Source organism: Diachasmimorpha longicaudata, chromosome 8 (genome assembly GCF_034640455.1).
Source record: "Diachasmimorpha longicaudata isolate KC_UGA_2023 chromosome 8, iyDiaLong2, whole genome shotgun sequence".
In the NCBI taxonomy this organism is placed as follows: domain Eukaryota; kingdom Metazoa; phylum Arthropoda; class Insecta; order Hymenoptera; family Braconidae; genus Diachasmimorpha; species Diachasmimorpha longicaudata.
In genome coordinates, this window is record NC_087232.1 from 3917396 (window position 1) to 3943895 (window position 26500).

The following is a 26500-nucleotide window of genomic DNA, read 5'->3' on the forward strand; positions in this document are numbered from 1 at the left end:
GTATTGTTTGGTGCTGAATTTTTACTGAGAATTGCAGATTTCTGGGGTTGTCGTTGATAATTAATATCTCAGAGTCCCATTAGGGAAAGGTTCTTGACTCCGACAGTTAGATTTTATTTATATGATTGATTAATTTTTTTCTCATCAGAAAACGGGTTTTACATAATTTTGGCAGATGTTTTTTATTATTGCCGCTCTTTGTTTCATGGAAACCCCCCAAATCTTTCTCATGACGATCACATCATTCAAATTACGCGCTTAAAATCCAGACGACGTCTGACAACATTCAGCTGAATAAAATCCCTAGTTGATTAACCTAGGTAATTTCGTATCGATACTGCTCTCCGAACCTTCATTATTTATCTCATTTTTATTTCAATATCATTGACTGACTCGTTTGCTCCAATCTCATAACGACCGGGGGAAATTCTCACTGAAATTGAAACGACGCAGAGCGCAGGGGACTGAGCCATGAGTCAATCAACTTTGCGGTGACACCAATCTAGTCAGGAATAATTACAAAAACTTCGAAGGGAGAGATCATTCGTGAGAGTTTGGACATCCACAAGTTGCTCCAAAAAATCCAAAAAATATTAAATACTCGAGGTAGGCTCTCAACATTAATTGAATATCATCATCAATCAGATCAGAATACGTTTTTAGAATTTTTCCAAAACCGATTTTACGAATTGTCATGCGTGACACAGGTCCCCCAAAAAAATTCCTGATATTCAAGGTCATGTTGTTGATTTTCAAAACTTTGTGTTTCATTAGGGATGAATTCTGAAGTTCAGTGATTCAATGATCAATTTTTAATGAGATCATCATCTATGTTCAGAAATCCACTTACTCACTTACCCTTATCCTAGTTTACCACTTCACTAGACAATTACTGATTTATGAAATGTTCAGAAATTAAAAATACTGTGTATAAAGCAATAATTTAACACGATTTTGATGTATTTTCATTTCGCCTAGCTGAGACAGTCGCAGCGATAATCATCACACAATGGACCTACCAACAAGACCGTCGGAGGAGCTTCAAAAACTTCGTCACGCTCAGTACTTCAAGCGAATAATCCAGATAATGCCTTCACAAATGGCCTCGTACGATTCAAACCGCATGATGTTCGGCTTCTTCGCGATATCAGGTCTTGATCTCCTGGACTCGCTGGACATTCTAAAGGAGGAGGAACGTCTGGGAGCAGTGGAGTGGATCTACAGGCTGCAGGTCAAAGAGGCAGGGGCCAGGTCAGGCTTCCAGGCATCGACAATGCTTCCTGATCAAATTCCAGACTATCTCTGTGGCCATTTGTCGATGACTTACACTGCCCTCGCCACATTGCTAGCACTCGGCGACGATCTGTCGAGGGTCGACAAAAAGTCCATCATTGAGGGCATAAGGAGCTGCCAGAACCCCGATGGCTGCTTCATCGCTATGATCACTGGCTCCGAGAGCGACATGAGGTTTCTCTACTGTGCCTGCTGTATCTGTGCTATTTTGGATGACTGGAGTGGGCTGGATAAAGATAAGGCTATTGATTACATCCTCAAGAGCATTGTAAGTATTGAACTGATTGATTTGTATTATTTCCAGATGGAGAAATTATAAGTTTTTATGCAATACTCTTGGGAATTTATTTCAGTAGCAAAAAGATAGAAGAATGTAAATTGACTTTGTTCTTTGTTAAAGAAACTCTTCAAATAAAAAAACAAATCTTCAAAGTTTTATATTCTGTTTGGCATTGGCCAAAATATTTAGGAGTTTAATATCGTAATTCTCTCATCAGAATAATTGCAGTCCTATGACGGAGCGATGGGACAAGGTCCAGGCCTGGAGTCGCATGGAGGCTCCACCTTCTGCGCGGTTGCAAGTCTCTATCTGATGAACGAACTCGATAAAGCCCTGAGTCGGGAGCAGTTGGAGAATTTAAGACGATGGTGTCTCATGAGGCAGAGTGATGGCTTCCAAGGGAGACCTGGCAAGCCCACCGACACTTGCTATAGCTTCTGGATTGGTGCTACGCTGCACATGCTCGATGTGCAGCAGTTTTCCGGTGCTGAAGAGAATCGGGAGTTTGTGCTGAGTACTCAGGACACTAGAATCGGAGGATTCGCAAAGTCGTATGACACGAGGGCTGATCCACTTCACACTTATCTAGGTAAGACGATATTCAAATGTTGCGTTAGACGATTGTGAGTCTGGGGGAGTTTTAATATTTTTATTTAATCATTTATTTATTTATTTACTTTTACTCGTAACTGGGGGGTGAAGGGAAGGCCTCAAATCCATAAAACAAAAAGGAAAGTTCATGTCATTTATTGATTATGACTAATAAACAACATCTCTGGGACCTGTGATTGGAATGGTTCTATTTATATTGCAGGACTCTCGGGACTCAGCCTCCTCGGAGAAGCTGGACTTCAACCTTTGAATGCGGCTCTGAATATCTCCAGTCGGGCCTATGCACACCTCAAGGACTTGCACAAAAAATGGAATCAATAGACAATTTTGATCGCGCCGGTATTACCTGTATAAACACAACTCATATCAACGCACAACCTCAGACGTGTGTCAATTACATACCAACAATAATCATGGTGAGAATGGAATCAAGTATTATGGAATCGATAAATGAATATATTGATGATCAGACAATTAGTCAGTGAACAATGGCCAAACAGAAATTAATAAACATGCTTTGAGACACTTCACAAAAGATGTACTTGTGTATTTAACATGAGGAAACCCTTCCTAATCCTTACAAAACGTTGGACTAATCCCATTTTTCAAAGTGAAAATTACAGCTCCAGTGGAAGTGGTAAAACGAGGTGAGTTGACTCCCATCTTATTTTCTGATTAATATCTCAAAAATTACGGGAAATAACAGAAATTTCATAATAATCATTTTTGTTGGGAAACATAAGTTCTATGAAAAAGTCTCGAAGTTGATTTTTCCGTTGCCCCTAGATTTTGAGATATTTATGAGAAATCAAAACTGAAGACAAGTTCATTCCCTACAGATATGCAAGTGGGGAGAAATTGTTATCAAATTAAAATACACAATTGTGAATCGTATTGAACTTTTCTGTTCAATATTTTCGATTCGATTGTTCTGTAGAAGAACCAAAAATCAATAAGAAGTTTCATAGAAATTCTACAGAATGTGCCAACGAGTCCACTATGATGTCCTATGAATGTTTTTGCGAGCCGGTTCACTAAACATCGTCTTTTGAATATTTACTGGGTCAAATGGACCCTCTCTCGTGTCGGATCACTGCGGACCGTGACCACTTCTCCCTTCCTCTACTGTCTCCCCACCCGTGATCACTACCATGGCAACCGGGGTGGGTTCGCGGTATGCACGATCACAACACACATCCCAGACGTCGTTCGACTCTCGACGAGTCAGGATACAATTTGAAATTCTGAAAAAAATCCTCTCCAGCAAAATTAACCGTCAGTGGAGTGTGATTGTGCGTCAATTAGGACACCGGGTGTGTTTCAATTATGGAATAATGGACAATTTTTACTCAGGGAATTGATTTAATTGATAAAATATTTCGGTCGTACTTGGAAGAGACACCTTTCACCGTCCGTTTTGGAGTCGCTTGCGACTCAATAATTATCGAGGTGAGTTAGAGGATATGTTTTACGTGTTTTGGATGAATAATTAAGGTCCCACTTTTGAAGCCAATTTGAAAGAGGGGAGAGTGAATTTTTTATTAGTCAATTGGTGGGTTCATTCATGAAAATAATCGGATTTTTGTTCGTTAAGAAATTAATTCCAAAATTAGTAGAAACGTATGAGTGTGTGCAGCCAAGCGATAAATTTCGTTAATTAGCTGATGAATCCCCACTGGTGTAAATGACGTCAATTAATCGACGGTTGAAAACCCCGCGATAAGGATAATCGTACTTTATCGTATTTATCTTGCTACATCCGTGCACAGTCACAACGCGCATTTTTTCCCGTAAATGTCGTCAGTAGAATGAATTTTGCGTTGTGTGTGGGATTTAGTCATCACTTGAAGAAGACGGATGTTGAGGGTTCCCGCGCTGAAAGTCATACGGTTTCAATCTACTTAATGCTATTTCTGTTTTTCATTTAAATGTCGATTGGATGATCATTCCCTCTTGTTGTTTCGTTCGCTATTCTGATGAAAATAGACTGCTGAAACAGGTCTGGCTCATGCAATGATAAATTATAAACATAATTGATTAAACATTAAATTAAACATAAACTATTCAAATATTAGATGGAAAAAAGTAGAAAAACTATTGGTGAAACGGCACGCAAAGCGCAGAAACAGCAAACGTATAATTCGAGTCCCTGGAAATTTCATTCTGCAGGGCATAATTTTTTTTTCTGAATGTGAATCAATTGTTCACTGCAATTCATAACAACAACAGTTTTGTAGAAGAAACCCTAGAAATGTTCTGAAAACAACTCAAAATCGTTCACAAACGATTGATTCGATTTCTGAGTTCAGCGTTTAGAATCAAAATTTATTGGACAACCCTCGAAGATACTCTTATTTCTTCATTCTCGTAGATAATAGCAACAATTTTGACTAGAAAACTAAAAAATGTAGAGTTGCATTGACGTGCGACACTATCATTTTCCTGGAGTTTTTTCCTCAATGTGCAATCACATCCAAGAGAAAAGGTTCTTGATATTCTTTTCCATACGGGAAAGTATCAAAATTATCTAGAAATTATGAGAGCCTGGGAAACCATTGAAAAGGAATTACGATTTCTTCAGCTCGCGGAATTTTTTATAAAAATGGTTGTGTGATATTTTCCTCAATCAAATCCCTTCCTTGGCATCATAATTTATAATAATCCACTAACTTTTCATTTTTTCATCGACGGACACGTAACTATAAACGTCAGTTTCCATTTCTTCCAAAAATTTGAGATATCTTTCCACGAGATTGAATAAACCCCATCACCACCCGTCGCTAGCCTCCCAAAACTACGTTAATTGTGCTTCCCTTCATTAAAAAGCGTTTTTTGTCATACAAATAGACAGAGCGTAACAGCCACCGACAAACGTCACATAAAAATAACAAAAAATGCCGTTCCATCACTGCATAAATGTTAGTGAATAATAATACACAAGTCTGAATAATTTTTTTCTTTTCGTATTGACTGCCTTTGACGTTATAGTCAACCGTGAAATACCGTTGGCTTCGTAAAGTCGGAAAGAAAAACAGTGAAATACCCTCAGGCACGTGCCCTAGATGTGAGAATCATTATCCCCGTCTCGAGATGATCCAGAAAGCTCAAGGGTTTGTCCCAACACACCCTGAATTCCTCTGAATTTTTCTCCTCTCCGTTGTTTTATCTCCACCATCTATTTTTCACTTTTATTCTTCTTGCTTGGACTTCTGGTTCTCTGGTTGAGTCTCGTTAAAGTTTTATTGTTGAAGCTCAGATCTGACGGCAACCGTTGACTCTCAACTGCATCCCTTGTTCAGCCCTCCCTCTCAATTCAACGCAGCTGTTGCTCGACAGCTGGGTACCAAGGCACGGGGCAAAACTCGAATTAAATCTACCTCAGGCTTCCAACCACCTGCCCCGACGTATTCCTGCCCAAGTGGGGTGATGTTACTTCACGGACAACTACACAGACAATGTTTTATTATGTGACATTCAAGAACTAGTTGCTCATCAACTTTCACAGTCAAAACTTTCCAAAAGTCGAGTCAGACGTCAAGAGAAGTTTTCAATGCGATTATTTCAAATCGAGAGCTGCTTCGCCCTTATGAAAAATTGAAAAATTATTGAAAGTTTACATTTATGAATTTTCACAACGTCTTCGTGTTTTGGAGAATTTTTTTTATCAATATTTTCCTCAATAACTTACGCATATCAGTACGCGAAATTTATTCTGAATGTATAAAATAAATATGGGTATTCTCTTGAAAATCTCCATAATGTACAATAATGGCCTGAACATCGTCAAATTGATACACAATGTTCAGACCATTGTAATAAACAAGGCCACTCATACTGTAACATGATAAGAGTTAGATGGGGCACTTCCATCGACTTCAATTTTCTCCAATTTCCCTGCGAACCCGGATTATGTATCCCATAGATAACAAAACGAAAAGAATTATGGAAGTTGCATAGTCAGAATATTTTATTTCACCCCCTTCAATTTTTAAAAAATATACATTTATATAATCCTTATTCTTTTTCGTTTTTGTATAATATTCCTCGCAGTCAAGTTTATACTTATGGATTAAGAATGAATCGTGTCATAGCACGATTCCACAAGAACAGAATTTTCACATAAAATGGAAAGTTATTGAGCCATAAATATGAGAAAAAATTTGAATTTCCAAGCTGATAAAAGCCTTCGTTCAAATAATCTGGCAAAGCCACTCAATAAGCATCAACAAGCGAAGTACATTTACCTGATCCTTAAAAAAACTTTTTTTATTCGCGTTCACCTCTGTTCAATCCTCAGATGCAACACTAGAGAATTGAGAGAAGTTTTGATTGGATGAACGAGGAAAAAATCACAGACGGTAAAATTGAATTCTCAAAAGTACTCTCAAGAGTTTATTCAACCAACCGCACGTGTAAAGATAAATAAACGGGTTTCTTTGACGCAGTAAATTGCCTCAAGTATATCCAGAACGGCCGACAACAAGTCTCATTCATTACGCCAGTTTGATGGGCTTCCAGCACATGCAATATATGAATACATGTGCTAATGGGTCTTGAGACACGAACGCAGACCAAGGGGAAGGTGGGGAAACAGGTGGGTGGGCTTTTAGTGAAATTATATCGACGTAAACTTGACGTACAGTACAACTACTGGAACAAGTGGCCATGACCCATCGATTTGGATGTGATGAAAGCAAATTCTTCGAGTTTCCTCGGTGCATCCGTTGAATGCCCCGAGTTACTGAAGGCTTAATTGATTGTTTGAGGAGATCAAGTGTTGATTAATTAACTGGTATCATATTTCAAGGGAATAGCACGTTCGGTTTTCATCGGATATTAAAATATTTGCATTTTTGAATAATTTATACTGAAGGCGTTTAGTTGTCCACAAAAACAAATGTAAAACAACTGAGTGAATTAATTGCAAATATCGTAAGGGGACGTTATTTGCAGGAAAGGACAATTTTACACAAAATGTCGGGAGATTTTTGTGTATTTCATGAACCAATTTAATTAAAGTTAAGGGGGATTTCCCGAATAATATGCTCATAAGTTTCAAATGTCTATCACTTTTTTTCGTCTCTGAATTTCGGGTTAAACTCACTTTAAAAGTTACACGAAATTCTCCAGAGATGTAGACCCAGCAATATGGTGCTAGCTTGCCTTGACGTTCCCATCCTCTTGAACATCGAATCGATAGTCTTCTCCCAAACCCATCATGGTTACCCCTTGCCTTTATTCACCAGGTATTTCAGCTGTGAAAAACCAACGGATAAACCAATACTCGTGGTATCTCCCCGGTGGCAACTGGCAGCGGGGGATGAGAGCATGTACAAAAAAAATCGAGAGAAAATCTTCACGCAGTCGCTGGAGAATTCTCTTGGAATTTCTATTGGATTTGCCCTCGTTCACCTCGAGGACTCTACAACAACAGAATACTAATAATATTTGCGTGCTTCTTCTCCTCTCGTAAAAATCAAATCGTTAAATAAAAATCCCAATCGTTTTCAAATATGTTGAATCCTTTACAAGAATTTGAGTATGAAAAAATAATGGCTTCTTGATTAGGAACTGCTGGCAACACCTTTTTAGAAACAGAAAAGGTTGGGAAATACTCATGAAGTCATTGGTAAATTCCACTGTTTCCATTTCTAAAAAATCTGAAGAAAATCTAAATTTGTTGTAATTTTAAAGATCAATTGCCTTCTTAGGCATCGATTGGTCTGAACTTCCGACTAATTTATCGTTTATTCAGAAGTTTTTTGTGACATTTGACGAGCTGGGATGTCCCCTTGAATTTTTCCATACGTGACAAGGGCAATTAAGGGTTGGGCCGGAGCTTTGGAGCTCTATTCGCTGTAATCTCCATTTGTCATCGAGATGCGTGACTCTAATGAGATATGTCCTTGCTCCTGTTGACGGAAAACAATACATTTGTACACTCTTCTCCATTCATCCTCGGATTAGTTGATGATTAAGAGACTCTAGGGATTTAATGAGCTTTCAACAGAACGTCATGGGGTGTCCAGGGATGCTTTGACATTGGAATTTCCTTTGAAGCTCACACGGTCTCCTACATTTAATGGGCCATTAGTTTTTGAGAAGAAAAACTATCGAATTCATTATTATTGGTTATGTGTATCATATCTTTAATCGAACAAAAATTATTAGGATTTTTCCACACGTTCATTTTAACCTCTCATGACAGAATTCCATTTCTCTATCCATCGAATGGAAATCAATCGTTTTACGTCAATAATAGAGAACTTTCCATGAGTCCTTGACATTGTTAAAACTGAAATTGGACTCACCGAAGTGTAAATGGCTGAATAGCGTGCATTTGACTGAAACTTTGGGATGAATTAAACTATGTAATGTTGACCTTGTGAAAACATTAATTGGTATTCCATGGAAAACTTTGCTTTCAGGTGGCGTGGGGCACTGCTGTGATGGAGTTGCAGAGTTGGTTACTCTATCATCTGGTAGCTGTTACCGACTGCAACCAAGGTACATGTCGTGTGAATATATCATACCGTGATTTAACTAGCCTTTTGAAACTTGGAAATTGTCCTATGATTAAGCAGCTTCCTCCGTCATCTAGGATTATGTCTCATTTAGGACATTCGTGTTGTTATTTTCCACGACACTAAGTGACATATCACTAATTTCTTTATTAAATTCGTGAGCAATTCATTAATTTTTTCATTTCACTACCTAAGACATCTTGACTATTTATGCAATTTATCCCACTGGTGACATTACTTATTTTTTAACAACTCCCCGTCAATGTCCAAACCTTGAGAAACAACGGTAATTCTCAATATGTCTAGTCATCCGTAAATTTACCGTTTTCTAATTATTTGTGGTTCGACGCATACCCTCGGGCCGCATTTGCCAACATAAGGGACATGGCCAATATTAGGCTCACTATCGATTGACAGAGTATCGATCCAACTAGCTCATTAGGCCAATGCTATTCCCACCACGCTGAAATGTTAAAGAAGCGATCATCGATTTTCAATCGGAATTCGCATCAGCCAAGATATTATTCAAGAATTTCCTGACTTAATTTCTCCCCTTCTGGCACCTGAAATTCACCCCAATTCATAAGGCACTTAGACCCTTTCATTAAGGATTACTTGTCCTGAATTTCAAACTTCATGACAGTCAGATAACGATAAGAGTCAGGGGGGATTCTTTTGGAGGTGTCATTTTTCACTGACCCACAATAATCTGATCAGAAATGGCCTTCGGTCAATGACATGCAATTTCCTTCTAAAAGAACTATAGATTGACCAGTCAGATTTGTCCATGAACCCCATAAACTTGTGTTATTATTCTCCTCGTTTATCCCAACATATGAGTCCATTGTGTTTATAATTTCTTCATTTAATTTTTCATAAACTTTTCTATTTTTAGTTCGCTGAGTGTTCTTCATTGTCTTTTTCGTTAAAAAGCATTTCTGCACGTTTATTTCATTTTTCAAATTGAATTTACGAACAACAGGAGGTCGACTGCACTAATGTACGACGGTGAGTGGATTAATTGAAGTCATTACATTTAATTAATTGATACTGACAGAGGAGAGGACCTATCGAGTAAGAATCAGGTGATCGTTGTTTGTTTATTATTTACAAACCAAAATTACAATTCATTGGACCATATTCCAAAAAATAATATTTCTATCGCTGTTTTCTGAATTTTTCTTTTTTCAAGTTGATTGTGGATTGATTCAATCACCAAATTACATTGAAATATTTGAAAGAATAATCTCCTCACTTTCTTTCTTCTCAATTCATAATTTAAACCAGTTGATGAGTTTTTATGATTCGCAGTGATGCAGTCGGCAGCTACGGGGGGTGGACTATACCCAGCAAGTGGTGCAAGTAGTAGAGCTCGAGATTTAGGTCTCAGGGCGCAGAAAAAATTGCTCGGACGTGTTGTTTCCACCGGAGCTGGAAGATCACTGTTCATCGATGATGCAACAACATCACTACTTGATAATTTGTTCAAACTCATGGAGAGAGTCGCCAAGAGCCATGCGGATATGGACAAGAAGCAGCCGGAGAAAGTCCTCAAGAATATCGTCAAATTGTCAATTAAGGTAAGACAAGACCGTCATTATGATAATCAGTTGAGCTTCGTTGACAAATCAGAGAAGATCTGGCAGATGAGGAATTCCAATCAACTATTTTTTCCTGGGTCTGGAAAACTTCTCCGGATTTTAACGGGAAATTTCGTGACAGTTCAATAACAATAATCACACAAATATCTCATCTCATCTAGGGATGCCATTAATTCAAATCGGTCATTAAATTTCCAGATAGGATTATTACAGCGTAATCAACAATTGGGTCCATCCGACGAGGCGAAAATCAATGAGATAAGAACGAGCCTGAGAGCGACAGCAATGGCAGTTGTCTCCTTCCACGAGCTGGAATTTAGTTTTGATCGTTTGTACTTAACGAGATCCCTGGAGCGCTGCAGGACAGCCATAATATCCCTAATTAAACCCCATCTCACCGACAAATCGCAGGACCGGTGTGATATGATCTTTGATTTTCTCACCAATCCAGATTTTCTGGACGCCGTGTTTAGACAGGACTCTGAACACCGTCAAAATCTTGGTTTGCTGGTTGCAGACGTGAATAAAGCACTTGATGCTGGGCATCTTTGATTTAATCGATTGGAAGAAAAGGGAGCCATTAGTTTGATGGAATGAGAGGATTAGTCAATACCATGACCAATAGAACTAGAAATTTTTACCAAAACACTTGGAAATTTCGCAACGATGTTGCCATTGGAAAAATCACAAGAAACATTTTTGATTAAAAAAGTGTTCTACGAAAAGTACCAAATTAGTTTAATGACTGGGTCAATTCGAAAACTGGTCAGTTGACCCCAACATTCAGACAAATCATACTTGAAATATGATGTTTATCGATTCAGTTGATTAGCACGAGTGCTAGAACCTTAAGGTATGGACGAAAACAATTTTCCTCAGCTTGTATGAGGGAAACTTTGGAATAATGAATGATGAACAATGAAAACGATTTATTTTCATCAGTTTATATGAATCCGCAAATTCTGTTGAATTTCCTCTGATGCGCCGTCATTCCTCGATATCAAATTAGATTGATTAGTGAAGGAATAGAAACAAAGTGACTCATCTCCTCATTCCATAATGTCAAATTCATAGAATTTATTTTTCCTCACCGCAAACCACTTCGCACGATAACAATAAAAAGAGAAATAGACGAGTGAGCCTTATGCCCTCACTATTCAGTAGCCGCTCGATTTCACATCCATTGTCTTTGACCCAGTCGCAGTCTCGAGTCGCGCACACGCATATGTCATAAGTTTATCTCATTGTAATGACAAGAGATAGAGGAGTCATCATTGCATGAGAGAGAGAGAGGGATGAAAACATTTATGATATGTTAGTTTTTGTGGTGTGAACAGAAGCTGATGTGCGTTGAAAATCGATTGTATTTCGATTGATTGCAAATCCAGGAGCCAGAGGGACTTTCGATTTTGTATAATATTTGTTTATATGTATTATAGCCTAGATTAGTTTTTCCAGACGTTTATTTATATTTTATTTGCCTTACTTTATTATGGTATCACTAACGGGTGTTTTCGACATTGAAATTCTCCAAGGAAAGAGGCGACGAGATGAAAAGTATGTTTAATGCCCAAATATCGCTATTTCTGGCACATTTTGTAAATTGTCAAGCGGAATTACTATTTAATATTTTTGGACGAAACTCACTGCTCTTATGATGCATCTGTATTTCTTTGCGATAGGATTTGAAGTGGTAGAATCCTTTAAATGCAAATTTGCTCGCTTCCATGTCTTCAAAACTACTTTAAGCAGCAGGAAAAAATAATTTGAAATCAAAATTACAAAATAATCATCAGTTACCCCCCAAATATCCAGTCGACTGAGCCCTATCTCGTTTATTTAGTAAATATCGGTCAGTAAAAGATAATTGGTGACACGAAGTTGAATGCAATGACACTCATCGATAGAAGTGTTGAAGAATGTTAATGTCAAATAACAAATTGAAGTCTAGCGTCTTCTTAGCTGACTAGAAATGTTTCAACTATTTTTTCATGGAGAGTTGAATGACAGTTGACATCGTCCAGAAACTGACCTGTAAACCCATATTAATTTTCATCCAAATATTACTTTAGTCAGGATTTTTTTAATAACTTTCCCAATGAATTTCAATTACTACAAAGGAAAGGTGGATTGATGCTCCATTAAATCAATCGAAAAAACCAAAAACATACGTGAATGCTGTATCACCAATGAGCTTATCAAAGAGAACTAATAACTGAAGTGGCTCAAATTACGTGTTTAATTTTTTAAAATAGGAATTCAATGTTTGTAATTGGACAAAATTGCAATGTTTGAATGTGCTCGACATATCCCCATCTTTCTCCGACCAAAGATTGATGGACACATTTCGTTCGTTGTTAGTAAAATTCAAGATCAAAACGATAACCAATAAATAGATGAAGAATTTTGAATAATCAATTTAATTTGTGATTTTGTAGACGTATTCGTTTTTGAAGAAATTATACACGACCTTTACACAGTGATTCGATGCATTACTATTAAGAATTGTATATTTATGTGATGTATTACCATATCGTTTTACCACGAATAAATTATTTGTAAAGAAAAATCACATGTTCGCTTTTTATTAATTCGAAAAAATCTTGAGATAAAATGGTATGAAGTCATCGTAAATTAATTACTAAATTTATTGATTTGTTAAAATTAATTAATGAACATGAAGGAATAAAATCATGTGAATAATTGAATTCAATGCAGCATGTAGGTGGGAATAGTTTATTTACAAGAATGTCACTGCCATTATTTGATAATTGAATTGCACGGTATTTAAATACAAAATAACACTCACAGTCGAAGTTGTCGTTCCACCCACTCAAATTCAAGTATACAAAACGGAAGTCCAACACACAAACTGCCACCAGATTCACTCGACGGATGGGTTAAGCATTCTCCTACCTTTTATAGAATCGATCAATTATTCCGACAATTTATCGTCATTCATTCGTTTGCGAAATCATAATTGGCACTTAATTCATCTCGCCATTGATTCATATTTTACATCAACCACTTGGTTAACAATATTCATTACGGTGATTTCCATATCTTCAGAATTACGGTGCAGTACTATCTTCTTAATCCAGTCACCATGCTTTCTTAATCGAATATTTCCATCTGCGGTTGAGTGGAACAGAATAAGAAGAAATTACATTCAAAGTATTTTCGAGGACCCTTTTGGGAGGAATTTCATTCGCAGAAAAAAAATCTCTTGACATTCTCTAGTAAATCCACTCATCCCAAAGAAATTCACGGAATAATGTACGTTTAATTTGTAGGCACCTTCCAAACTATTAATTCTATAGAAAATTATCAGTGAGTCAAGATACAAATCAAGTGTGGATATGTTAGACAAGTAATTGTCTCAGAAATTATCTCCACCCATTTTTCTCTAAACTCGCTAGTTGTAGAATAATTTTTAAAATCGTAGGTACGCAATTCGCATTAAAGTAGTAAATAAAATTAAATAGTTGTATTTTTTCATAAGTGTTCGGCTCGCAAGATAGTTTTGGTAAAATATAACTAATATAGATCTTCTAAATCCACTTTTTATCAACATAATCACAGGCTCATTCATTCCACTCAACTCATTCCATCTTTTAAGATTAATACGATTATTCATAAAATGACAATATTATCTCTTAAAAATAACAATTTAATATCAATAAATACGAAAGCCATCCGAGCACTTCTGGATTACACATTAATGTCACATCTTAACCTAGTAATTACTGATAAGGGCTAATGAATATGTGAGCCATGCGCCAATTTTTAGGTCGAGCTATTAACTCAATTCAATCACTCAACCTATTTTTTCAATTGCAATAAAAAAATCGTTCTTTCTCCTTTTCCAACAAAAATCGTTGAGTGTTAATTTTGTTTCTATAATTGAATAATTGAACTACAATTGAATTATCTAAGCTAATGCATACCCCCGCTGGAGACCAACAGACACTCGAACATTTCGTTATTCGACTAATGTTTAGTTTTACTTCTATCACCAAAAGTGATTTTTCTAACCAGAAAAAATCACATTAAAAATAAGTCTTATGTTTTCTTAAATCAACGATCACTTTAATGATGCTTCATCATCGTTTATGATTTCATGCATCTAAAAATGAAGTTCAAAGTATTTACAACGTTAAACTAATTTCAAATTAATTACGAAATAACAAAGGTTGCTTGAAAATTGTATTCCTGCTTTTTTACATGAGAAAAAAAAACATTAATGTTTTTCACACTCGTCTAGCTATTATGCAGAGGAAACCAATAATTATGATCCTGAAAGCTCTCGATTTAATTCTCTTCTTGAATTAAGAGAAGACATCTTAAGTCTCAGGGTGGTACCTTTGTGATGCAGTTCCTATCGGTTTCATACCTTAGTAACAAATCGAGCCGGATGTGGATGTGATCCAACACCCCATTGAGAGTATCTACTGCCAAAGGCCAGCGTAATTTCCATACAAATTGGCTGGCAGTGGACCTCCAGCGGTGAAGAGTCGTGTCCCTGATTGATCGTAACAGTGAGTGTAGATTGCTGGGGTGTATTTGACGTTCTGGAAGCCATCGATGTACTCCTCGTCAGGAAACTATGGAGTTCATGGAAAACGTTACGTATTTGCTTTACTTTTGTGATTGCATTACCATTTAAACTTTTATTTTCAACGTAATTCATAATAAGAAAAATACAAAGCATGAATTTTCTTGCAAAAGGCTATCATTTACTCAATTACTGAACAAAATACATACCACATATCCTTTTGATGCCTTCAGAACTACAGTACGATTAGAATTTATCGATGACTCTAAATACTTCTGTGCTCTTATATCATAGAACATGAGCATGCCTAAGCCAGTACCTATTGTCAGTACCGATCCCTGGAAGCTTGCAGACCTTATCCCACACCCGCTATATCTGTTTTAGAACAATAAATAATTTAATTATTGACGATTCTTTCGATAAACTCTGTAGTGACACTAAAACTCCAGGTGATACATGATTCATTGTGCTCCAATGAATATGACTACAATAAATCAATTACTTCAATCATAATTGCAGTAGGTCACTCAATATTCCTTGTGACCAATCATTAAGATAATTAGATGAACAATATGTCTGTTCACTGAACGTTCCCAGTTGATTTCTACATTAAATTGAGTTCAAAAGAGTAATCAAATGTGTACGGACCTAGAAGGGATCTTCTTGACAGGCTGGAGTGTTCTAGCATCTAAGAGAAGCGTATATGAACGACATCCCACGGCATAAACGCCATCATCTTGGACAGCGAGACAGACGTTCTCCTGGCAAGCGGGCAGTTTTCTAGATATTTTCTGTTTAAATGTCTCTGCAGACCAAATATGGATAAAACTGTTTAACGACAGTGCTGCTATTTCATTGTAAGCCTTATTGAAGACCAAGGCCCGGACTTTCTGAGCTGATTTGCATTCTTTCACACTCACTGGTGAGATCAATCTGCGAAAAAAATATATTTTCGAATTATTCACCCTCTTTTATGTGTTAAACTCTACGGATATGATTGAAAATTCCGTGGAAATTTATAGATAAAAGATATTCAATAATTCTTTTCCGAGTTGGAACACAGACAGAGAGATTTTTCTACTGAAATTACCTATGTGTAGGCACATCCGCCTTATCAGGTGCCTCTGCGAGATTGCTATTGATGTGCCAGAGTGCCATTTTTGTATCCCTTGAGCCAGAGACAAGAAATTCGTCGTCCAACCAACACATATCAAAGACCCAATCCCTGTGTCCTGTCTCTCCAACACATACAGGATCCAATGTTGGTAATCGATAAATCGCTATTTCATTGCTGTGACGCGCACCAGTGCTCAGTAACGTCCTATTGATAAATAATTTTTTATCGTCAGTACATAGCAAAGAAATAAATTTTGAAAAATCTATAAAAAATGGACAACGCAGCAGTTGAATAAATGTATTTAAAATAACTTTTCTTTGTAATTTGGATATTTTCCTCCTTATCAACAACGGAAAAAGGAAGCATGAAAAATTCATAGGAATGAAATATTGGGAAATGAATTGAATAAATTACCTCGAAGGATTTATTTGAACTGAATGAATGCCAGCTTGCGTCTCCGCAACTGGTCCACCATTGGAGTTACCCTGTCTCCCGTGCAACGAAGGTATCTGATCCAATTTCTGAGTAGCAACATCGTACACCATGAGTTTATTACACTTGGTCCCGAAGACCACTTGACGATCGCTCAGCCATTGCGAACAAAACACCTTATTCATGTTGTTCAGGCTGACTGAGTATTCCTTGAACAGGTCGTGAGTGAGGATGTGTCTAGACCCATACTCCTGATTTATTTTCCTAACTTCTCTTGTATTAGTTTCCCTCGCCCGCACGTAGTCAACGAAATTGAAGGAAGTACGGAGGTACTGTCTTGCCTCGATGACTGTCTCCTCTTCATCGTCACTTGACTCATAGCAGACAAAATCCTCGGGTTTGTCCGGCTTTCTGTTTCTTTCTAGACGCAGAGCCAATCTGAAGAATAGAAAGAGATTTAGAATTCAGGGAAGAGAAATATTACAATGAAATTCAATTTTTTAATTTAATACTCGTGGGAAGAAAATTGTCGTCTTAAAATTTTTTAGAGTAAACCGAGAAATTTAATGGAAAATGGTAGATGAATCATACCGTCTCTCACATACCTTGTGTGTGTGAGAGACGATGAAATGAAAGAAAAAATGGCCAGTCCCTCATATTACAATTCAAATTTCCTGATAATGTGAAATGAACAAAAATGCACGTGAAAAAATATCAAACAATCGTGAAAAGTCGTACTTCCTGGTGCACTCATACCAGAGTGAAATAATCCACACCAGAAAATACCATAATTATTGCGGAAAAATGTATTCAATCTATTTGTTCTTCATGAAATGACTCGAATGAAACAAAAAACGAAGAATTGATCAAAAAATCACTTAAACCATTTTTGGATTCAGTTCAACAGGGCAAGAATTTTAACCTTTTTAATGATTTTAACCAACAATCTTTTGAAACTTTTAATACTGAAGCAAAATTAGTCATCAAGAAACACTCTGGGGATCGCGGTTTTAAGATTAGCTTGATTTTTTAAAAACACGAAATAGATAAGCGTCTGTCAGTTGACAACGCCTAATTTTTTTAGTGTTATCCTTTTTCCATAAATATCCTCAAATCTCCAGGTTTTTCAAAGTCTTATAACACGACAGCAAACATGCGAATTCCGAAAAATAATGTAATAATCATGCAATACCTTCTGGCCCTCCTCTCCTCGAGCCTGCTGAGGCTGGCACAAGGAGGATGTCTTCCATAAATCCTCATCTTCTGCGTTTCAGCCATCCTTTCCTTCTCCAAGTATTTTCAGTATCTTGAATACGTCGAAAGCCCTTAAATCCCTGCAGAAAACATTAATTGTATTCACAAAACTGACCCCAATTACAGATAAAAGCCCTCATAATTGACAGATAACGATTCCCTCAGTGACACGTCCAGAGATCAGAAACAAACATTAAACTTATTATGAAAGTTGAATGTACCTTGTACAGCAAAAATGCTCTCGTAATATGTCGATCCCAAGCGCAATTGTCTTGTCCTCACTCCCATCAAGCTCCTCGGCCTGAAATTCCTCCCTTGTACCAACTCCAAAAGCACTTTCTCACCGTGAAAAAATCCACTCACTGTACTCGACTGCACGGAAATGTCTCAGACGAGTCTCTGAATATCACAATTATCATCACAACAGTCCGCTGCGTACGAAGTTGAAACATAAAATGTGGGGACGAACGCGATTAACATCAGTAGACAGTCGCAAACGCCATGTTGAACGGCAGCACAGTGAACCGAACAGTTCCTCGTCCCAGGCGCACTAGGAGCCATTTACAGGCATTTAAACGTCCATGCTTCCAGGTATGAGTGGCTACAGTTTGTGTCTGAGCCTGATTATACCCTGAAGGGCTGAATAGGGCTAATTGAGTTCTTACCCAAATGGACTAGGTAATTATCAGGTTTAAGGCAGCAATAATGTTTCACTGGAGGAAATGCGAATGGTGTATTTCAAACGGCAATTCACCTTTAATTGTAGGTATGGCCCATTCCCCAAATGGTCGTAAAATCTAATCCAATGATTCATTCTGCTAATTACTGATTTCCTTGAAAATTCCCCAGTTCCACCATACCCAAAAAAACCATATTCTCAATTTAATGAAGGCTTTTTATCGAGATAATTTAATACAAAAATATATGAAAGATTGATTCGTCCTCTCTGTCAGACCAGTCAGACAACTTCGACAATATTTTCAAAGCATAGTGTGTGTACAGGTACAGGGTGGACAGCATTGTACAGACGTTTAACGTGAGGTAGTGAGTATCAACATGGCGGCGGGATTTAAGAAAACGAATCCCAAAGTTTTTGCGAAGGTTGGACCGGAATTGACCCCAGATAATATTTATTGGAAGAAATTATCGGTAAGTGAGAGATACTTGAGGGGTTGATATGGGGTAGGAAGTATGAGAGGTTTTCCAGGGGGTTGAAGCGCGTGTTGGCACCACGTGTGGGGATCCTAACCTCTAAGTGGTCCTAAATTGACCATGTTTTGAATTCACGTTCATTTTTATTACGGTTTTCAAGGGTTTATTCTAGGATTAGGGAATCTCTAGGTATAGAAAATTGGGAAGGATATTGCAGAACGAAATTTCAAGAAATATTTATGCATGCAGTAAATAATTTCAATAATAAAAACAATATATTTAATTTCATTGTAGGCTCCAGTGCTGGTGAAAGAATTCGGTCCCATCGACTACATAGACTTTTCTCCTATCGAGCCCCACTACTTCGCAGTCACTTGCTCCGTGAGAGTTCAAGTCTACAATCCAATCACAAAACTAGTCACTAAAAATCTCAGTAAATTCAAAGAGGCAGCCTATGGAGGCTCTTTTAGGGCAGATGGAAAATTACTCTGCGCAGGTGGTGAGGAGTCAGTGGTCAAACTCTTCGACGTCTCGACGAAGAGTCTCCTCCGTGTCTTCACTGGGCATAGTGCTGCGGTTCACAGGACCTTCTTCACAGCTGATGGGCGTCATGTCGCCTCCTTCTCTGATGATAAAACTACAGCCCTTTGGGATATTCCCAGTGAGAAGCAGCTCGTGACCTTCAGCGAACACGAGGATTACATCAGAGCTGGGGCTGTCAGTCCTGTGTCACCAGATATTTTATTGTCTGGGGGGTATGACAAAACTGTGCAGATGTATGACGCCAGAACTGGCAAAAGTGTCTTCAGTGTTAATCATGAAGCACCTGTGGAGAGTCTGGTGTTTTTACCGTCTGGCGGAATTTTCATATCTGCTGGTTAGTTTATTTTGCTTTTCGAACGAAGCTGCTTAATTGTATTGATTTGTCCATTGTCCTTTATCTTCATAAGTTCAAGAAGACAATACTCGTTTTATTCTATTGTTTTTAACCCCAGGTGGGACTGAAATGAGAGTCTGGGACGCCCTGGCAGGTGGCAGACTTCTGGCAAAAATCTCCCATCACCACAAAACTATAACATGCCTGAAAATCGCATCAAACGGACACAGGATAGTCTCAGGATCTCTGGACAGGCACGTTAAAATTTACGATGCGGGCAATTACAAAGCTGTTCACACTCTGGACTATCCCAACGCCGTTTTAAGCGTCGGAATAAGTGCTGATGACGAGACAATTGTTGCTGGAATGGTCGACGGGTTGATCTCAGTACGGAGACGAGAAGACGATGCCAAGAATGACACTAAATACAAAAGGAAGAAGATGTCATACAGAAGGATGGGCCAGAATCTTCACGCCTCTACAGTCGATGTTGTTGTTCCTGATGAACGAAAAGACGTGATGAGCAAGCACGACGCTTGTCTGAGGAAGTTCCAATACTCAAAGGCCCTTGATTGTGTCATGCTTAATTATGTTGTGAATAAGACGCCACATGTTACTGTGGCTGTTCTTCAGGAGCTTATCAGGCGTCAGGGACTGAGGCAAGCACTTGCTGGAAGGGACGGCAAGTCTCTCACTAATTTTCTCAAGTTCTTGATCAGGCATGTGGGCAATCCGAGATTTGGGAGGGTTATGCTACACGTTGGAAATGTGTTAATGGGTAAGTTTGAAGGTTCTTGGGAAAACCTAATTTTTTTAACTAAGAAATTTTTTTTTTTTCTTGGGTGAAAAGCCAAATTTTTAATTTTTCGTCTGATAAAAATCTCAAAGTTTTATTGGGTAGATGGAATTGCTGGTGTACATAATTGTCATGCCGCAAATTAAAAATAGACGAAAAATTACTGTCCATATAAACAATAACAAATTGTTCTGTTTCAGTTGGAAAAAAAACTTTTTTTGAGATTTTACTCATAGAAATGATTCTTGTGGTGTTCATTCAATGAAAAAAATAATAATAATCAATGGTTAAGTACTTTCTAAAGTTGTTAATTTTTTCCAGATGTTTATGAAGAGTTTTTAGACGAATTGGGACCAGAACCACGCCTGATGTTCACCCAGCTTGAGAAAAAACTAAAAGAAGAAGAGGAATTGATCACAAACCTGGCTGAACTGCAAGGTACCCTTCACATGATTCTCTCAGGAGCTGAATTCTCCCAACCAATCGCCATCAGTGAGCCTCAGGGCTTGACAGCCTCCACCGCAGCCCAGAAAAATCTAGTACTTAGCATATCATGATAACGACTCTTCTAATTCTTGTACATAAACTATAAATACATTTATTTTTAAAAATATTCAAGATATTGAGCAATTTTTATTTTCAAGTTTTTATTTAAATGGTCAATTTATTACAAAAGCCTAGTACAAAATAAGCGAAGTATTTGCTTAAATTTAGGACAATAATGAAGTGAAAATGCAGTGAAATACTGTGACAGTTACAATTTTTTATAGTCCTCTGCCTTTTTAATAATTAAACTCAATACATAAGGAACTTGTAAATGATTACTGAATGAATAGTCAGAATCGGCGAGTTCGATTTCAACAATTTTACTGTTTTGTTGGTGACGTTAGTTCACCTTTCTTATTTTTTAAGACATTTTTGCCATGCCCCAGAACTCGGAGGCTCTGGCATGACCCACCCCAGAGGTATCCTGCCCCCGCTTCCATGAATAAACCTATCCCATGCAAATCTCATCATCACCAAATTCCCCAAGTCACTCCCAGCTCTCGAACTCCCCAGTCTTCTCCCAAAAATGGCAAGTTCCCATTCGTCGAATCCACTGCGTTTCCTTCTGTCAATCACCCTCTCCTTATCAGTTTTCAACATTAGCTTGAGCCCTTGCTCCTCAATAGAGTACTCTCGATCTAGCTGGGACCAATGCTCGGTCAACCCAGAGATGATTCTCTCGAAGGATTCGTCAGCTGCACCCGACAGATTCTCCCCTCTAGCCCTGGCATTCGCAGCCTTCACTCGTCTCAGGTTTCCCAACTCCCTTAGCACATTCAGATATCTCTTAGCATCACTCCTCTTCCCCCTAACGTCAGACAAAACGAGATCAGCGTCTTTCTTCAGGCTCTCCTCCTGCTTCTCCTTTTCAATCGTCGCCTGCTTACTCCTGATCCAATTATCAATTTCCTTGTTAAGATTGTTTCTTCTTTCGTCTTTCAAACTCTTTTGCAACTTCCAAGCATTTTTTCTCCTCTTGATCCTCATCCTCTTCTTTCTCCTCTGCTCAACCATCTTCTTGAATTCGGAAGTGTCGCCATTTTCTCTCAGTTTTATCATCCAACTTTCTATCTGACTCTTCAGATTTTTACATTCTTCCAATTCTCGATTCCAATCAAAATCTGGAGAGTTTTTGTTGGCCTTTAAGATGTTTGTAGAATTCTCTAAGGAAATTGTTAAGGATTTTATTAATGACATTAATTGACGGGTCTCTGAGATGCCCAAACATTTTTTGACACTTTTTTTAGAGATTTCTGTGGAAGGAACGCAGCTGTTGGCGAAGTTCTCGAAAAAATCAGTGTCAATTTTACGCTGGTTTAGGCGTGAGTTCACGAAGGAGAGACCGGAGGTCGAGAAAACCGCCTGCTGGGGGATGAATGGGACACATGGGGACGGGAAAGGGGGTGGAGGCTGTACAAAATGATTGGAATACATGGGGGTTAAGGGGACTTCGTTTTTTATCGTTGAGGTTTTGCTGATTAATCGATTTTTAGATCTTGTTTAACTTTAGCGAGCAGGACTTAGGGTTCAAAGAGAGAGAGAGTTTTAGGAGACAGAGAGAACCTCGGCGTCCTTGTGCAACTGAATCTCGGCTTCCTCGAGGACCTTCTCGGCGTCGATGTAGGACTCGGACTCTTTGAGGTCTTGCTCGGATTCTAGAATTTTCTTAAGTTCTTCGGAAGCTTTGACAAGGCGGCGCTGACAGTCAGGAATCATCATCAGGGATTCCTGGAGAACTTCTTCTTGTTTTCTGATATCATGGCTGTCTTTCCCTGGAGGGCAATGAAAGACTGGTTATTTTTGAAGGGCGATAATGGAAAATAGTATTATGATGGAGAAAAAAAATCATTGATCAGGTAATTTCGGCGAAAATTAACCTCAAAAAATCAAATTCACGTGCACAATATTGTTACCAACTCTAGAAACGAATCATTGTTGTGACATCGCTGTAAAACTATCAATTTATCATAGAAAAATCGAGTTAATGAATATTATTTACCGGGGAATTGTTGATTTACCTTGATCCTTGTACTTTTGTATCCTCTCCTTCTGCAGGGTGACTTCCTTCTCGTACGTCACCTTTTCCTTTGCCAAACGTTTGACAACACCGGTTTTAATCTTTAGTGTTCGCAGTCGAGGATCAGACATCTTTCACAACCCGAAAAAAACTAGATCTGCTTTTTTATGTAATGTCCAGACACTCTCGATGATGAGAATGAAGTAACTATTGAGATAACACCGTATATGGATAAAGTGAGTAGTCAAACTTGTGAACGGAATATCAGTGACGATTTTGAAGTAAAATTGTGAGGTTAGGAGATTGTTACCCTGTTACTTATATGTTGGACTGGCTCTGCGACCTTGAAATGCACTCAACACATTCCAAGTTCAATAATTAAAAATTATTGTTCATGAACCGTAGCTAAATTGATAAAAATATGACAAAATTGATTACCACTCCCCAATGAAGACATTGTTAATTTAGTAATGTCTCGAAGCGGAATCATATCGGGAGAAAAAAAACTTTGACAATGAAAAAAATGAGGAAAGAAAGAACTATCGAATAACATCATAGACCATTAATTAATCATTGCAATTAATTAATTTTCGAAATTCTTACCATCGCAAAAAAATCATAAATTTCCATCGGAAATAGGTTACTAAAAATATTTAACCTTTAGCTTTCAAAAAATGTAACAAATCCCCGCTCAAAAAAAATGGCGACCGTTATTGCAGGTAACTTCAAGATCGACGTGAAGTTGCCGCGGCTGCATATCCCCTGCATTGGTGCAACCCGAGTGAGACAGAAACTGCTGAAAACGAGGATAAGACGATAAGAAATAGAACGACACAAACAAAAGGTGAAATTCACAATAAATCGTCTCTCAGCTTCGAAAAAAAATCATTTGCTTTGACATGTGCAAGTGATAATCACAGTCATTAATTAAAAATGCAAGAGGACGTGTTCCCTGCTGCTGAAAAAATTCTCTCGGACATTGAGAACGTGCTCCGAAAGGATGTGAATCTGTGAGTAATGTTATCTTTATTATCACAAAAAAATGAGTTGATACGTGGAATTAAGGGCGGGGTTTTTTGAAAATGTACAACGGCATTCCAAAGTCCTTCCTCCATGTTTTTTTATTCATTCGAGGATAGTTTCCATTGACTGAAATCATTTTATTCGCGAAGTAATTCAGGCGATTGGGATTTCCTTTGGGAGTGATTCATAAACAGTTGTGGAGGGGATTAACGCCCACTGGGGCTCATCACTGATCAGTTACCGGTAATTTGGCCATTGTGTGTACGATGGATGCATGACAGATGGACTGAACGATTATACTGGCGTAGATTATGTTTTATTGGACGTAATTAATTTTTTCTTAATTTTTCCCTTCGGCTTTAAGCTTACTAATCCTTACACTTTAAATTCTGGATTTTTTGTGTTTATACTAGCGTGCGTATCTGTGTATATATACATTACAATTTTCTTTTCAAGTATTTCCTAACGATCAGCACAAATTACAGTGTTTTTTTTAACGTAGATATTCTTCAGCTCTTATTAATCGCTCCTCATTAAAATTAACGTTGATAAGAAATTTTTCATTATTATATTGAAAAATGATTTTCATTCTTATTCTTTTGCAATATAGATTCTGCCCAATTGCAATATCAGTGCAATTCACATTTCATTTCAAGTAAAAAAACTGAGACAGATAAAGAGTCGCAAAAAAACCCTGGTCTACATAGTAAAGATATCAAGTCCAGTTATGACCACGGCAATCATGTCCCCATTTCTTCCATATTTCCAGCCAAAGTTTCGAGATAATTCCCTCCCCAGACTCCGAGAATCGTTCTCCCGTATACCACGACGCGAACTCACTGGGTCTGGCCTCCTGGTGTGTTCAGCCGCTCTACACTTATGCCTATACCCGCCTAATGGAGCTTCGCCTCAACAAGCTCCGCCGTGAGGATCCGTCCACCGTCTCCAGATGGTTGATGGGTGCCCTCCTGCTCAATCCCGACGTCTCGACTTTCTGGAACATGCGCCGAGAACTGACGAAAAACGGCCGCCTGGATCCACTGGAGGAGCTACGATTCACCCGGGCCGTTCTCCATCATAAGGCCAAATGCTTCGAGGCCTTCTCCTACCGGCGTTGGCTGGTGCAGTTCACTCTCATCGAGCAGCAACATCCGAACGTCGACGTGGAGTCCCTCCTCAGGACCGAGATGACTGTCTCAGGAATATCAGCCGATCGTTATGCTAATAATTATCATGCCTGGAGTCATCGGGAGCACATGATATCGACTTATGAAGCGCTCTGCCCTTCCAGTTTAGGTTCTCTATTGGTGTCCGAGTGGGAGATCTCGGGTAAGTGGTGCAGCTGTCATGTGTCGGATCATTCCGGGTTGTCTTATCGTCAGTTCCTTCTCAAGCGACTGCTACTTCTGGAGAGACAGTCCACTGAGTCCAGACTTGCTGTTGTCCCCGAGGAATTGGCCAGACATCGGGACGTCATTCTGGATTACGTCAAGGGAGCCAAAGACCCTAAGGAGATGCTGCTGAATGACGGTGGCTCAGCGGAAGTTCTGGACGTCCTTCATGGGTGTGGAAGGGGGAGGAGGAGTGGGGTTGACTACAACAGGGTCTTGATGGGGTTGTCCTACTGGGTGGAGGACTGCAAGCTTAATGAGGAGTTGATTGAAGCCTTCCCCGGACATGAGGCACTCTGGTACCATCGAAGGTTCCTCGCTTTTGCCTTGAGGAGAATCTGTCTGGGATACTTGAAGAATTCGTGTTATATGGCAGACTGCTTCGAGTCAAGGGACTCTATCAGCCTGAAGGGGGATGAGAGCGATGACAGAAAGTGTCTCCTGGAAGTGGCGTTCGAGGAGAGGAATGTGGAGATTGTTCAGAGGGCGAGGAAGCAGTGTCAGGGGAATGTTGCGGAGAAGTTTATGAAGTTCTTGGTGGTCAGTGGACTCAGGCTGGAACCTTGAGGAAGGGGGAGAGAATTGAAGAGGAAATGTATTTTTAAATAAACGTTCTTAGAAAAAATAATGGAGTTGGGTTAATTCGGGAGCTGTTCGAGAATTTCTGGAACTTCGCGGAAAATCCGAATCTCGTTTCTTCTTCAATGAATTGTATTGATATATTTTCATAGTTCAAGGCTGTTTTTTAAATCTTAATGCTGAATATAAACTGCTTGAAATTGTTATCAATATTTATTCTCCTGTCATTAATATCGATCGAGATTATTGATCAATAGCTTTCTACTCATAAAAAGTTAACAGCCGAAACGATTCGTCATTGTTAATAAACTTTATCATAGAATATTCTTTCGTGGCTAACCAATCTTTTATTAGGATAACTAAATTAATATTACTAAGAATTTTAATTTTTTTGGTCCATACGTCGGTCGATAAAACAGAATTACTTCGACAATACGAGTACAATGACATT

The 26500-nt window shown here is 38.4% G+C and overlaps 7 protein-coding genes and 2 long non-coding RNA genes across 12 annotated transcripts; 5 read left to right on the forward strand and 4 right to left on the reverse strand.

The window, feature by feature from the left end:
* The first annotated feature begins 1009 nt into the window (after nt 1-1009).
* On the forward strand, nt 1010-2720 carry LOC135165229 (geranylgeranyl transferase type-1 subunit beta). Its single transcript, XM_064126326.1, has 3 exons — nt 1010-1561; nt 1802-2162; nt 2388-2720. Exons 1-3 carry the CDS (start codon nt 1010-1012, stop codon nt 2504-2506), a joined length of 1032 nt encoding a protein of 343 aa, XP_063982396.1. The 3' UTR covers nt 2507-2720.
* Nucleotides 2019-8694, reverse strand: LOC135165234 (uncharacterized). Its single transcript, XR_010299453.1, has 4 exons — nt 8497-8694; nt 7290-8258; nt 2251-5629; nt 2019-2158 (listed from the first exon to the last, which is right to left on the reverse strand). It is a non-coding gene; the product is annotated as an uncharacterized LOC135165234 (long non-coding RNA).
* LOC135165231 (tumor necrosis factor alpha-induced protein 8-like protein) lies at nt 3495-12882 on the forward strand. 2 transcript variants are annotated; one of them, XM_064126328.1, is made up of 4 exons: nt 3495-3634; nt 8614-8692; nt 10021-10289; nt 10509-12882. In XM_064126328.1, the coding sequence occupies exons 2-4, from the start codon at nt 8635-8637 to the stop codon at nt 10860-10862; spliced, it is 681 nt and encodes a 226-aa protein (XP_063982398.1). In that variant the 5' UTR covers nt 3495-3634; nt 8614-8634; the 3' UTR covers nt 10863-12882. The 2 variants fall into 2 exon arrangements, with proteins under 2 accessions (XP_063982398.1, XP_063982399.1); XM_064126329.1 differs by lacking the exon at nt 3495-3634 and adding an exon at nt 9605-9717 and having other exon boundaries at nt 8658-8692.
* Nucleotides 12883-13032: 150 nt separating this feature from the next.
* LOC135165225 (DDB1- and CUL4-associated factor 12 homolog) lies at nt 13033-18030 on the reverse strand. The gene is made up of 7 exons (XM_064126314.1): nt 17890-18030; nt 17607-17748; nt 16397-16852; nt 15956-16186; nt 15514-15798; nt 15075-15240; nt 13033-14914 (listed from the first exon to the last, which is right to left on the reverse strand). The coding sequence occupies exons 2-7, from the start codon at nt 17690-17692 to the stop codon at nt 14759-14761; spliced, it is 1380 nt and encodes a 459-aa protein (XP_063982384.1). The 5' UTR covers nt 17693-17748; nt 17890-18030; the 3' UTR covers nt 13033-14758.
* On the forward strand, nt 15300-16108 carry LOC135165235 (uncharacterized). The gene is made up of 3 exons (XR_010299454.1): nt 15300-15314; nt 15388-15787; nt 15966-16108. It is a non-coding gene; the product is annotated as an uncharacterized LOC135165235 (long non-coding RNA).
* Nucleotides 18031-18208: 178 nt separating the features above from the next.
* LOC135165224 (U3 small nucleolar RNA-associated protein 15 homolog) lies at nt 18209-21106 on the forward strand. Of its 2 annotated transcripts, none has more exons than XM_064126313.1 (5): nt 18209-18346; nt 18671-18817; nt 19115-19697; nt 19816-20475; nt 20815-21106. In XM_064126313.1, exons 2-5 carry the CDS (start codon nt 18725-18727, stop codon nt 21048-21050), a joined length of 1572 nt encoding a protein of 523 aa, XP_063982383.1. In that variant the 5' UTR covers nt 18209-18346; nt 18671-18724; the 3' UTR covers nt 21051-21106. The 2 variants fall into 2 exon arrangements, with proteins under 2 accessions (XP_063982383.1, XP_063982382.1); XM_064126312.1 differs by having other exon boundaries at nt 18298-18434.
* A 17-nt stretch (nt 21107-21123) lies between these two features.
* Nucleotides 21124-22473, reverse strand: LOC135165228 (programmed cell death protein 7-like). The gene has a single exon (XM_064126325.1). It carries the CDS (start codon nt 22471-22473, stop codon nt 21394-21396), a length of 1080 nt encoding a protein of 359 aa, XP_063982395.1. The 3' UTR covers nt 21124-21393.
* A 111-nt stretch (nt 22474-22584) lies between these two features.
* LOC135165232 (tubulin-specific chaperone A) lies at nt 22585-23197 on the reverse strand. The gene is made up of 2 exons (XM_064126330.1): nt 23058-23197; nt 22585-22811 (listed from the first exon to the last, which is right to left on the reverse strand). Exons 1-2 carry the CDS (start codon nt 23185-23187, stop codon nt 22585-22587), a joined length of 357 nt encoding a protein of 118 aa, XP_063982400.1. The 5' UTR covers nt 23188-23197.
* Nucleotides 23158-26376, forward strand: LOC135165226 (protein prenyltransferase alpha subunit repeat-containing protein 1). Of its 2 annotated transcripts, XM_064126315.1 has the most exons (3): nt 23158-23292; nt 23776-24066; nt 24849-26376. In XM_064126315.1, the coding sequence occupies exons 2-3, from the start codon at nt 23990-23992 to the stop codon at nt 26035-26037; spliced, it is 1266 nt and encodes a 421-aa protein (XP_063982385.1). In that variant the 5' UTR covers nt 23158-23292; nt 23776-23989; the 3' UTR covers nt 26038-26376. The 2 variants fall into 2 exon arrangements, with proteins under 2 accessions (XP_063982385.1, XP_063982386.1); XM_064126316.1 differs by lacking the exons at nt 23158-23292; nt 23776-24066 and adding an exon at nt 24106-24404.
* The last annotated feature ends 124 nt before the right edge of the window (nt 26377-26500 follow it).

What these genes read in the sequence shown, in the direction of transcription:
- LOC135165229 (XM_064126326.1), top strand. Translation starts at nt 1,010, where the DNA reads ATGGACCTACCAACAAGACCGTCGGAGGAGCTTCAAAAACTTCGTCAC. An exon ending in ATTACATCCTCAAGAGCATT is followed by an intron (nt 1,562 to 1,801) that starts GTAAGTATTGAA and finishes GAATAATTGCAG; the next exon opens with TCCTATGACGGAGCGATGGG. An exon ending in TCCACTTCACACTTATCTAG is followed by an intron (nt 2,163 to 2,387) that starts GTAAGACGATAT and finishes TTTATATTGCAG; the next exon opens with GACTCTCGGGACTCAGCCTC.
- LOC135165231 (XM_064126328.1), top strand. Translation starts at nt 8,635, where the DNA reads ATGGAGTTGCAGAGTTGGTTACTCTATCATCTGGTAGCTGTTACCGAC. An exon ending in TGTTACCGACTGCAACCAAG is followed by an intron (nt 8,693 to 10,020) that starts GTACATGTCGTG and finishes TATGATTCGCAG; the next exon opens with TGATGCAGTCGGCAGCTACG. An exon ending in TCGTCAAATTGTCAATTAAG is followed by an intron (nt 10,290 to 10,508) that starts GTAAGACAAGAC and finishes TTAAATTTCCAG; the next exon opens with ATAGGATTATTACAGCGTAA.
- LOC135165225 (XM_064126314.1), bottom strand. Translation starts at nt 17,692, where the DNA reads ATGGCTGAAACGCAGAAGATGAGGATTTATGGAAGACATCCTCCTTGT. An exon ending in GAGGAGAGGAGGGCCAGAAG is followed by an intron (nt 16,853 to 17,606) that starts GTATTGCATGAT and finishes TCTATTCTTCAG; the next exon opens with ATTGGCTCTGCGTCTAGAAA. An exon ending in AGGCATCAAAAGGATATGTG is followed by an intron (nt 14,915 to 15,074) that starts GTATGTATTTTG and finishes TGAACTCCATAG; the next exon opens with TTTCCTGACGAGGAGTACAT.
- LOC135165224 (XM_064126313.1), top strand. Translation starts at nt 18,725, where the DNA reads ATGGCGGCGGGATTTAAGAAAACGAATCCCAAAGTTTTTGCGAAGGTT. An exon ending in TTTATTGGAAGAAATTATCG is followed by an intron (nt 18,818 to 19,114) that starts GTAAGTGAGAGA and finishes ATTTCATTGTAG; the next exon opens with GCTCCAGTGCTGGTGAAAGA. An exon ending in CGTTGGAAATGTGTTAATGG is followed by an intron (nt 20,476 to 20,814) that starts GTAAGTTTGAAG and finishes AATTTTTTCCAG; the next exon opens with ATGTTTATGAAGAGTTTTTA.
- LOC135165228 (XM_064126325.1), bottom strand. Translation starts at nt 22,473, where the DNA reads ATGTATTCCAATCATTTTGTACAGCCTCCACCCCCTTTCCCGTCCCCA.
- LOC135165232 (XM_064126330.1), bottom strand. Translation starts at nt 23,187, where the DNA reads ATGTCTGATCCTCGACTGCGAACACTAAAGATTAAAACCGGTGTTGTC. An exon ending in ACAAAAGTACAAGGATCAAG is followed by an intron (nt 22,812 to 23,057) that starts GTAAATCAACAA and finishes ATTGCCCTCCAG; the next exon opens with GGAAAGACAGCCATGATATC.
- LOC135165226 (XM_064126315.1), top strand. Translation starts at nt 23,990, where the DNA reads ATGCAAGAGGACGTGTTCCCTGCTGCTGAAAAAATTCTCTCGGACATT. An exon ending in CTCCGAAAGGATGTGAATCT is followed by an intron (nt 24,067 to 24,848) that starts GTGAGTAATGTT and finishes CCATATTTCCAG; the next exon opens with CCAAAGTTTCGAGATAATTC.